Genomic DNA, 12822 nt, shown 5'->3' with positions numbered 1-12822 from the left:
TCAAATTTTCAATTATTGAATTTCTTAGTTCAATATACTGTTCCAGATTTTAAAATTATTTTAGAAAAACTAATCTGAATAAAATCTTTAAAGTCAAGCTCAAATTCAGACTTATCCGAACGAATACATTTATTTTATTTACATAAATAAATATAACTTTTCCCTTTGTGTTTTCTATTTATTAATTGCATTTTTATTTTGTTATGTTACAAGTCAACATATACCTAAATATATTAGGTAGCATTTAAATATAAATTTCTTGACAACTTAGTTTGTAATAAGAGTGACCTCGAGATGTTGGATTCATCCCCTGAAGAAGAGGACTTTCCTGGAAGATTGCTACATCAAGTACACATATTTCTTTTATTTTGTAGTTATTTAGTTAGTAATGTAGTGACCCATTCCCATTTTAAAAGTTCTTAAAATTATTTATTAATATGGACACTCCTCAGAAAAATGACTCAAAAACTGCTTATAAGACTGGCATAAGTGTCTACTATGGTTAGTAATTTAAACACAATATAAAGAAAACAAATAATTGTAATTCTAACTAAATAAATTTGTCATAAATTCATGCTTCTTAATGTATTTGAGTTACAGATTATTAATTTTTTTTTAATTCCATAAAATTAAAATCAAACAAATTTAAGCCTCCATAAAAGCTTATTATTTATATTTAAGTCAACATATTGATAGTCTGTCATCTTTCCGAGTTTATTATAATATTTTGTTTGTGATAATATTTTGAACCCTACTCTAAAAAGGTTTTCGCTAAAATTTATATCCTCCTAGGACCAGGACATGTTTTTGTTAAGTTAGGGTTGTGAGGCTTTTAAATATAATAAAAAATACATAAATAAACATTGTTTACTAATAACTTTTTTTTTTTTTTCTTACTTTGACAGATACATGACGTCCATTAAAATGGACATTGGGTCTTAACCTAAACAAAAATTCCTAATATATAATTTTTTTTTTCAATAACATTTCAGTTTAAACCTATGAAAATGCAGAAAATAAATGTAAACTTAAATTTATTTGCTATGGAACTCCATGAAACAGTTTCTGTTACCAGTAATGCACAAAAATGTGTTGCATGTATTACAAAAAAACTTGTTTTTTTTGGCACAAGAGTTAATTTTACATGTAACCTAGTGTATTTTTATATGTACTTTAAGTCTGTGGTAATTTCTGGAAAGCGTTGTTTCTGTTTTCTTTTGGTGCCTAATGACGATGACAGTGAATCGACAAAGATATTTCCCTCAGGATTTCTTCTAGTACCTACACCTCGGATGTTTTCTTGGGATTCACTTTGTGGGTTGGGTGTAATTGTGAAAAGTTGAGTGGCAATTTCAAATTTAAAATCTAAATATTGTTGTATTTTGCATGGAGGGATTTTACATATTTTTTTATCTCTTCAATAAAAAATCCATCCAAGGCCATTGCTATAGATCAAAGAAATGGAAAATGACCCTTACAGTCCATTTTTTTGATCCAGCTTGAATTCTATGATAGCTAATCATTCGGTCTATCAAGTCTATTCCTCCCATACAATCATTGTATTTAGCAACAACATAAGGTCTTTTAACCTGAATGTATTTAGAGCCTTTCTTAGACCACCTTTTACACTCATCGCTAGGTTGAATTTCTAGAGCAGTAGAGACAAAAAGTACAGATTTATGATCATACCATTGTACAACTACTATTTCGCCATCTTGTATTACAATTTGTTCCGAGCTGCCTCTACCTATCTTGGCCATAATTTTTTCCGAAGTTAAATTTGCTGCCGCTGGTACACGAGATTTCATAATGGTTCCAGTACAGTATTTCTCTTGTTGACGAATATATTCGAGAAGTGGTATTGTCGTGAAATATCTATCGCAGTACACATGACTTCCAGGAAATAATGTCCTTCCAAGGCGAAGAACAGCAGAAGGTCCAACACCAAGTCGTTTTACAGAATCTTCTGGGAAAGTATCTTTTCCTTGATATAATTCAAAGTCTACAACAAGACCATCAGGGGCAGCAACAACAAAATTTTTCAAGCCCTCTGGATTTGGCTTTCCTCTAATGAACTGCTTCATTTTACAAGTCCCTGTAAATGGGATCATCTGTTCATCTACAGCAACTACTGCCATCAATGACCATTTTAAGGTTACTTCTTATAGCAAAAAATCTATCTTGAGTATCTGCAATAGCTGAAACTTTAGTGGTTTTTGCCCAGCACATTTTGATTTTGGGATATTTTAGACAGGACATCAAACAAACTATTCTAAAAAATGTTTAATATCATTAAGAGTCAATTTAAGAGATACTCCTTTAAGTTCAACGTACCTTGCATTTGTGCAATCACACACTTTTTGGAATAACTCATCTTCAAAGTACATGGCTAAATACGATTTTGCAGTCCAATCATACCGGAGCTCTGTGCTACATTCACTAGAGGGGCCTTAAAAATTTGGAGGTAAAAGTATCATCTCTTCTCCAAGACTTTCGCTTTAAAGGATCCACAGATTGCTTGGCCATTTTTAAGTTTTCTCTCAGGACACTAAGATGAATTCTATCTTCTTCCTCCTCACTGCTGCTTACTAGTTCTTCATTAATTATTTCTTCTTCTCTCCCCATTAAATCATCCCAAAGTTTGAATTTCTTCTTCATTATCAGACATTTCAATGTCAGAGTCATCATTTCCAGTGATTTTTAGTATTTGCTCCAATTTTTCGTTACCTTCCCCTGGCTGAAGCACTCTTTGATTGCTAAAAATTCCTAAAATAAATTTTATGAGTTAATTTAAAATGTGCATGAGATAGACCCAATGTCCATTTAAATGGACGCGAATAACTTAGGGTAATACAAAACTTATTGAATTTTTTTATTATTGTAATGTTATTTAAATTTGTTTATTAAACATTTGCAAATAAAAACTTTCACAAAAATCATTACAAAACGTTAAAAAATAGGCTACATACCATCATAACGAGAACCACGTGCAGCCGCCATCACAACAGAAAACAAACAACTGATTCCCAGCACATGTGCACAATTAAAGTCGACCGAATCGGACTGGGCCGCAGCACCGAAGTGTCCAACGTAGTGGACGCGAGGTCTAAGCTGCTTAAATAATAAATTAACGAAACTGGAAACATAAAACTGGCATGTCCATTTAAATGGACGCTAGGTCCCAGGAGGATATATAGAATATTTTTAAGAAGGTTGATGGTATATGCTAAAGGGCATTTATTTTCCTATATTCCAAATACTCAAATACATATGTTACTTAAATATTTATAATTCATCTGCAAAAATATTTTATTATCCAGCAAATTAAGGCTTAATAAAAAAAAAATAGTGCACCTTAGTAATTAACCTCTATGTGCAAAATTATGGTTACAAAAATATTACTAATAATGAAATTAAATAGTGGGGCGTACACTTTCCATTGTGATCATGCATCCTTAAATTTTCTGAAAAAGAACTAAAAATTAACCAAAAAATATACAGTTATTATAAACAGAAAAAAGTTATTATAAATACAATTCCTGCATAGTATACAAAATCTATTAATAACTTTATTACATGCATTGAGGTGGTAATAAATTATAAAATTTCTTGCCTAATAAAAAAATTATTTTAATATCTTTGTTGTTAAAATTATTGATAATTATTAGTGTCTTTTGACATTTGTTCTGGTTCATTCAGGAAAGGTGAAGAGGTACCTTATATCAGAAATGAATAGTCCAGAAGCTTTAGGTAAAAATCAGTAAATAACAGTGGAAAAAAAATTGCTGGAAATAATTTATAATTCCCTTATTCTGCTGCTATAGGTGTAACTGCTAGAGCTAAGAAAAAAAGTTTATTTTCAAGACATTGGAAAAAAGTCTTTTTTCATTTCGGTTTAACACTGTGGTATGAAATGCCAATTCCTTGAAGGATTGAGGAGAAAATCCTATTTATTAGAGTTTTTATATTTTTAATTCAGCTTAACCGATTATATAATTAATAAATAACTTAATTTGATAAACTTGCTCTGATGGTTTGGTCATTAAAAGGAAACAGCCTGCCCTAGAGATATCCACATTAGTCTCAGGTTTATGTTGTTGTTTTTGACTTGTTCCCCTATGAGGTTTAATTTAGCCAGTGCATTCTTGGAGTAGATGGGACTTGGTCTGATTTGTAATCCATGGAAGCGCTAGATTTTGTTTTGCGGGGGTTCCTATTTGTCTCTTTTTGTAGGGAACTGTTAGTTTTGGACTTTCCACAAAGAATCACATATAAAAATGACATTCACATCTACTGCACATTTAGTCCTATTTCATTTTATAATAAAAAAACTGTATTAGTGATTTTTTTAGAAGTGAAACATACATTATTTTAAATGACCAAGAAATGGCTTTAAGAAATTATCTGAACCCATCCATTGATACTGTTTATGCCAATCAGTCCCATTACACCAAATAGTTCAATAACTTAAAAAAACAGGTATTTTGCAGTTGTCAGCTGTTCTTTTATTTCTTATAATCTGCGTTTTATAATAATTTCCATTTTTTTACTATGCATGATGCTAAATAATGGGTCTAAAGCTGTTTATAAATTCTGTGCTATTATGAGGCTTCCGAATAGGGATTATTGGTTATTCTTTTAGTATTTTTCGTATTAAGTTTAAGTGTTTTTAAGTATATAAGTTTCTTTTATGGTAATTGGTAGACATTGAATATTATATTTCTTCTAACCTTGTGAAAGAGTTTTCTTTATTAAGTGCAACTAAATTTCAACAGCTTTCATATTTATGAAACAATGCTGCAATTCTGTGACTATATAGAGTTGCTGTTGCTTATATTTTCTGTACTTTCATTCTTTATATATTTATTTTATTTTCATCTTTGCATTGTGGAATTTCTGTTTAGCTTTTCTTAAAAGTATATGGATTTTTTTTTAGAATATTTGTGGTTTTGTGATTGATATTTTTTTGATATTTTCTAAAATTTTGATCGTAAGTGCATTTCTGTTATTTAATGTAACTTCTTTTCATTATTTTATAAATTCTGAGCATTTATTAACCAACCATGGGTTTCCAGTTTTTGTGTTGTATTGTCCCTTGATTATAAGTTTTGCCATTTCTGTCATTGCTTGGGAGGTCATGGAAAATTAAAACATGATTGTTTAGGTAGTATGGCTGACATTTCGCTTCCCCTCATTTCACATTTTATAGCAAAAAGTGTAATTGTAATAAAACTAACGACATCATTTTTTTAATTACTGTTATAAACTTAATTTTTTTCTTGTTGCTGGAAACTTATTGTTTTCAGCAATTTGCCTTCGGATATAAGTTTATTTATATTTTATTTAATCACATCTTTATTATATTCAAAGTAATAAAGGTATTTAGATATGGCCCACTCCAAACAATCATACCATACCCTTTACATACAACTTTAACCCTAACATTATAAGCTACTACAAAAAGCTGCCTAATTAAACTTTTCTAATTGTTAAAAATTTATGTATTAGCTTTCTAAAATATTTTGATAATCATCGTCAGTTCAGGTGCTTCTCAGTACAGATTGCCAATTATTTTATTCTGTCAACTTTAATATTAATAATTTATGCTAAATTAATATACTGAAAGGTTGCATTTTAGTCCAGGGAGTATTTTATCCATTGATTACATTAATTTATTCCATTGATTACATGTAATTTTACTTAATCCTTGTGCATTTTTCATAAGAGTTAAATCTTAATCTTAACCTGAATCTTTCAATCTTAACCTGATGTCTATTGTTGATTATATCGTGGATATCTGTCATTCCAGCTTTTATGAATGGAAATGACTATACTATTCTGCAAACGAATGTTCAACAATAATTTTTAAGAATCTTAAAGTGTAAGTGAGCCTATCACCAAAAGAATTGTCTCTCACAATTTAGTATAAGCCATAAGGACAAAGTGTTAAAATTTTATGTTTTACAAAAGGTGGACTCACAATATCCTATTCTACCCAGAATCAAATTCAGCCTTTATTATAATCACAAGTAAATAATAAAGGTACATACATTTTGATGAGTGTAATATCAATATTGCTAGATTATAAAGATAACAAATTACATTCAACCAAATTTGTCAATGGTCGGATAAAGATTGCAAAATGTATATTAAGCTGAATCATATTTACTGGTCAGGCTCAGTTTATAAATCTAAATAATGTTCAATTTCAATTTATTGAACAGAATTTATTGATCAAAGTTTTTTGTTAAGATAATTTTCTTTTCATATGACTTAAATCATAATTAATTTTATAAAAAAAATAAGAGCTTTACATAAGTTACGTACATGTGTAATCTTTATATAAAATAACACATATAACTATAAATAAAATACACTTCAGATACCCTCAATCTTTCTATAATTTGATTTAAATTGAAAAACTCAGTCAAGATAATTATTATTTAACATTTACACCAAAGGCCCTGTCTCACTTGGATTCTTCTTAAAGTGATATGACAGCTTTTTTAGCAAATAGCTTCCGTTTCATAACTCAAATTATTGGATTTATTATATTAAATGAGCTTTAAATTATATTTTTGCCTAATATTGAAATCAGGTTCAACAACTTATAAACACCCCAGACAATAGTATAGTATTGCTTACTAAAAGCAATTTCCTATATCTTATCTACCTTATCTATACTACGAAATTTAGAAAATTTTAATATGTGTCATCTACACTAATTAAAATGCATAAAATCTTTATATTCTTATTTAAAAGACCCAAATATTCTTACCATATGAAAAAAAATTAAGTTGGCCAACATCACTTAATAAAAGGCACAAATTTGAGTTAGAAGATTAATGCATTACCATTCACCATAGTTGATAGTAAATAACTAGATACTGGGGTGTAGATTCCTGTAAGCTACAAGCTTCATTCATTTGCCTTATTTCGACGACAGCGAACAAAACACTTTGACATTTATCATAATTTGAAAAGTTATTCATTTGAAATTCACCATCAATTACATACACTTGACACTGACAATAAATTCTACTTTGACAGTTATCTAGGTAATTAAAACCGACAGCCAACATCACTATGGGGAAATTAAATCTTAATAGTAAATAGTATTTTTTAGTAGAATTGTTAATTTTAATTATTTATCTTGACCGAACATAATTAATTTCATAAAATGCACTTTTCTCTTTTTTTTTTTCACTTAATTGTGCAAGAATATCCCTTTGTATCATTTTAACCTGGAACTCTGTATATAAGTTTATCAGTAAGTTTAAGCAAAGAACGGTTTTGGCTTATAGATTTTTATATTATCCAATTTGTAAATTTTCTAAAATCTGATTTCAAATTTTGTGAGATTTTAAATGATTTAGTAAATACAGATCAAGCAGTCATCAGTTTTCAATTTCTGTTTTATTACCGAACTTATGAACTGATATGGCAAAGAATGTTTTGAATTCATCTAGTTACTTCTATTCATTAATTTAAAGTTAAAGTTTTGTTACACAAATTATATTTATATACATAAATTATTATTTATTTTCTTTATATTGCTAAGTTTTTTGGTGATTTGACAGTTTCATCAGAATTAATATTAATCAGTTGTAAGAGCTTCTGTAATCACTTTATTCGATAAAATATATGTTAATGTAGCCCTTAAAAATACAGCAAATTGATGAGATTGCTGATGATTTTACGTAAATTTTTCATCAATTTTGCTGTTCTTAAATAATTGAGTAGAATGTTTTAAATCTCACTTCGGATTGCGGCATGAAACTCCAAATTCTGATTTTTTTCGTTTTATTTTGTTATTTTTGTCCATCATATAATTATTCATATTATCAATTTATTTTAAAAAGTTTGCAGAAAAACAAATTAAATTAACGTAAGGGTTCTTCTTAAAGCTTACCAATCTATTCAAAGTTTTTTAAAAAAATATTTCTTGTCCAGAGGAGGTTAATTTAAAGTTTCTATTGGATTTTTTAGAATGTATAATTATGCCTCGTACCACGCCATCGACTAATTTATGTCATTTATGCAGAAGATAATATTCAAAGTAATTCAATTTTTGCTTTTGACTGCCGGTTTCTAATTAGGGTATTCTAATATTGAATGTAATCTAATCGGTATTGGCGGTGAATTATTTATTTTTGATATATTTTAATAAACGAGTCTTTTGTTGTCTTTTATGTGTTATACCCCTTAATAACATTATACGATATCATTCCATTTCTAAATTGTTTTACAGGCTATATAGAATTTTATTTATATCGCTGAATCGCGTTTGCATAAGCTGCGTTATCTGTTACGGAAACAACAAAGCCTTTTTTACACTAGCTCAGATAGAAAGATAAATGATAATAGCGCAGTTAAATTAGTTCATTAAATCACTGATGAAAGGCTAAGAGGCCAATGAGTCTAGCACACTCCTTTGTATTTAACAGATCTTGGTGTAAATCTCTTAAATCCTTAAAATAGGCGACATTCTTAGTTAATGTCTATTCTGACCGATTTGTTAGGCGTAAGTACAATACAACCGCCGTATATTAATCATAAAAAAATACAATTTATTAAGTATTAATTGAATATAAACATATCTGTTTAAGGCTGCATTATGGGACAATACAGAACTACTAGAAGATCTTTTGGAAGGTGGGCAACAAACATTCTTGAACTCTCAGGACAGTTGGGGCAGAACACCACTTCATGCTGCTGTGATAACAGAAGATTCAAAATGTCTGCATCTTTTGTTAAATGCTGGTGCTGATGCTAATATGAAATGTGGGCCTAGGGGGGAGTATAAGGTACGTAACTGCTTATACATAATTTACTATTTAATAATATAATCTTTGTATTCTAACTAGTCTAATATATCTAGGCTTAAATATATTAAAATGTACACTGTGTTCCGTTTTGGATGAGATTGCACGGTATCTCTTTAATTTTTTATGATATACATAGCTTTGCGGTTTTCGCGACCCTATATCACTTTTTTCTAAAACTTTTAAAGCCCCAAGTAGAAATATTCCAACTAGTTTTGTTCCTGAACTACAGGGAAATGTTCACTTTTCAAAATGTTATTATTTCTCAGGCCCTGTATAAGATAGAACAAAAATTAAAACTGCTTATAATAGATATTTTTACATAAAAGTCAGTGGCGTATTTAAAAAAATTTTTTAGAGCACTGTTTTTAAGATTGGGCACAAACTTGGTATTTTTTACATAGAACACCCTATATATTCTGACGTCAAATTTTTGCATTTTTTTTCTGAATACATTGATGTATCACAACCAAATCTTTAGTTAATTTTGGCTTTAAAAATCAGAAAAGTCCATATTTATGTTTGTTTTTTTAATAGTAGGCCATGCATTTTTTCACACATGCATAAAACTTGAACGTGCATAAAAAACGTTTTGTTTATTGCATTCATGGATACTAAGTCACATAGTGAGTCAATAATGATGTCTGAATAATTCAAAATTATTAAAAAGTATGATATTATAAAATGTTTAAACCTTTCTCACAAAAAACTCCAAGCAGTGCTGCAATTATATTTAATCATCTAAAAAATCGACCTATTTTATTTTGTTAAAAAATAAAAAAAATAAAAAATATATTATTAGGTTTCCAGAAAGATGTCAGCCATCTCGGGCTACAGTATTCCGGTTAAAATCCAATCCAAAGTTTCAAAAACAAAAATGCAAACAATTTAAAAAAAGCTAAACTGTATAAGGTAAATATTATAAGATTGGAATTTTCTTATTGGTTTTTAACCAAATCTAACGAAGATCTGGATATTGCAAGAAAAGTAATATGATTTGACGAATCCCATATATAAGCAGCAGCGGCATATTAAACAGATAAAATACAAGACTTTGGTATCAAGAAAACCAACATATTACTTTTGAATGGCAGCAACGAGGCCGATTTGGTTTTAGTGTTTCATGTTTTGTATTGGGCACTAAAATTATATATACAATTTTTGAGGGAAGCTTAACTGCCCAACGATACCTAAATATATTACAAAATAATATGCCAGAGCTGCTGGAGGACATACCTTTGGCACAGCGACATCAGATATATTTCCAGCAAGCTGCAGCACCCGCTTATAATTCAAGGGTAGTTAGAGAATATTTAAGTGCTCGTTTTGGTAGACGCTGGATTGGCACATATAGGCCAATCAGATGGCCCCCGAGATCACTGGATTTAAGTATTTTAGCCTTCTTTGTATGGTAATAATAAAAAATAAAATTTATGCAAATCGGCAAAATAATATAGATAAACTCCGAGCGTCAACCGAAGAATTTTAAATGCCTTAAAGCGAATTGAAACTGTATGTGCTTTATGTATAAGACAAAATGTCAATGTTGTAATTACAGTTTTTAATGTTAGATCTGTACCGATATATTTTTTTCAGTATTTTTAAGTTTATGTTAAAGAGTAATATTTTGAGTTTATGTTAAAAATATTATTAAATAAATAGGTTTAAATCACATGGCATTTTAAAAAAGTAATAATTAAATGCATGTGTGAAATAATTTATCGCCTACTATTAAAAAACAAATATAATTATGGATTTTTGAAGCTAAAATTTATTAAAAATTATGTTGTGAAACATCAATGTATTCAGAAAAAAAATTGCACAAATTTGACGTTAAAATATATAGGATATCCCATTTAAAAAAACACCAAGTTTGTGCTCAATCTGAAAAACAGTGCTCTAAAAAATTTTTTTAATATGCCACTGATTTATACATAAAAATATCTATTATAAGCAGTTTAAATTTTTTTTCTCCAAAAGTGAACATTTTCATTTTCGCCCTTTATTTCAGGAATAAAAGTTGTTAGGAATATTTCTGTTTGTGGCTTTAAAAGATTTAGAAAATAGTGATACAGGGTCGTGAAAACTGCAAAGCTATATCTTAAAAAATGACAGAGATACTCTGCAATCTCATCCAAAATGGGACGCAGTGTACTTTGGCTTACTTTAATAAAAGTCTAGATTAATCTGAACTTTACACATACTGAGATTTGTTGTATGAGAACAAATATAAATTTAAGTTTTTTCATAAACGTAAATACTTAAAAAAAGCACCTGTTTGCTAGTTAAAGCATAAGCAGCTAAATTCTATGGTAATGTAATATTTTTTAGACGGCCTTACATGTCTGTGCTGAATATGGTCATTCAAATAATATGAAGACTTTGCTTCAGCATAATGCAGATTTTCGTATAACAGATGGCAATGGTTTCACACCCTTAGATATAGCAGAGAAATGTGGGAATACAGAATGTGTTGAATTGATTAAAGACGCGGCCGGTAAGTATTATTTTAAGGATTTTTACAAAAAAAAAATTATAGCAAAATTGTTTAACAACATATCAGAATGAGATGCGTTTTTAATTCTCTATAGGCCTGCGCTTACCGTCATTAATAAAAGTAGGATACAAATACTACGAAACTCTTTAGGAAGATTCGTTCATATATCGGATCGCATTATATACGTTCCCACTCTGGACAAACCTGTTTAAATTACATTTTTCTTATCTCATTTTCAAAATTGTTAATTCGGGTTTGCTTGTATATTTATTTGATAAAGAGTGTAGTGGAAAATAAACCTAACGCAATTTAAATGCATGATATCCAAGATATTAAAATGACATATAAAATCGCCATAAATATTTTTCCATATTTATAATTTAATTTTTAATTAACACAGCCACATTTGCAACAACAATCAGTTGTAACCGCATTTTTGACTAAATACAAATGTACGAAATATTATAGTTTTGCTCTCTACGGTACGTTGCATTGAGTTGAAGAATTCGGTTATTTGTATTTTGTTTTCTTTCAGTGGTGTTCTATGTAACAACCTTATACTAATAGTTAATTAATTAATCCAATTAATTTAATCCAGTCAATAGTGTTTAATTTTGCGATTCATTTTATAAACGCATATTAAAATTTAATAATTTTTTGTCAAATATAAAGATATTAGTATCTATCTAAATTAAAATAATTAACTAAATTAGGCAAAACATAAATTAAGGCTTTAAGAACTATTTCTTTTATCATATAATTATATTTTGAAGTTTTTTTAGCGGAAAATTGATTTAATCACTTAACTATACGAAATTAATGAAAATATTGAATCAAATAATTTTATATCGCAAAATTTATTCTACTTTTAGAATAATATTATAATTATATTTAAACTATCGGAGAAAAATTGGAACAAAGTAGTATATCAAATTCTGTTTAACCAAACCAAAAATATAAATACGTAAAAAATTTTTTTCAATATTTTCATATTGAAAAAATCAACTGTGATACCTATTTATAAATTTGGGTATACAGCAGGAATTGTATGACCGGATAGTCGCAAATAATATTGTAAAAGAAAATCACTTCATCTTTTGAAAGGGAATTAGTATAAATCATGTATTATCTAAACTTACAAACTTCGTTAACAGTACTTAACAAAATACATTAAACAGTTTCTAGATCTAGTCGATTGTACTCAGATGGTGCAGTAATACTATAAAAAGTTCGACGACTTCAATAAACTACGTTTTATGAGTAATGCCGTCTTTTTTATAATAATTGAGTCTTTATATCTTTATGTATAACCTTGCTTGCAGTATGGCATAATTGCATGGAAGCGTATTTTATGCCAGTGCTTTTTCTTCTATTTATTTCCCATTTAGGGAGATTCAGTAGATTGTATAATTTAGTTATTGCAATTTGCTCATAATCTATCTCTTTCACTGGAATTCTCAGGCTAAAAAGAAAAAAAGTCTATACAGGGTGTCCCAAAAA

The 12822-nt window shown here is 28.8% G+C and overlaps 1 protein-coding gene across 4 annotated transcripts in view; it reads left to right on the top strand.

Moving 5' to 3' along the window:
• Nucleotides 1–12822, top strand: part of LOC126736278 (leucine-rich repeat serine/threonine-protein kinase 1) — an 84783-nt gene continuing 71961 nt past the window's right edge. For 2 of the 4 annotated variants that reach the window (XM_050440594.1, XM_050440562.1), the window contains exons 1-3: nt 1–348; nt 8610–8807; nt 11157–11322. In XM_050440594.1, the coding sequence (XP_050296551.1) occupies nt 295–348; nt 8610–8807; nt 11157–11322 (418 nt within the window). In that variant the 5' untranslated portion in view covers nt 1–294. Of the gene's footprint in view, nt 502–8315; nt 8525–8609; nt 8808–11156; nt 11323–12822 lie in introns of those variants that run through there. The other 2 variants (XM_050440578.1, XM_050440570.1) reach the window with 2 other exon arrangements.

Source organism: Anthonomus grandis, chromosome 1, assembly GCF_022605725.1.
Source record: "Anthonomus grandis grandis chromosome 1, icAntGran1.3, whole genome shotgun sequence".
NCBI lineage: Eukaryota > Metazoa > Arthropoda > Insecta > Coleoptera > Curculionidae > Anthonomus > Anthonomus grandis.
This window is presented reverse-complemented; position numbering and strand designations above follow the sequence as displayed.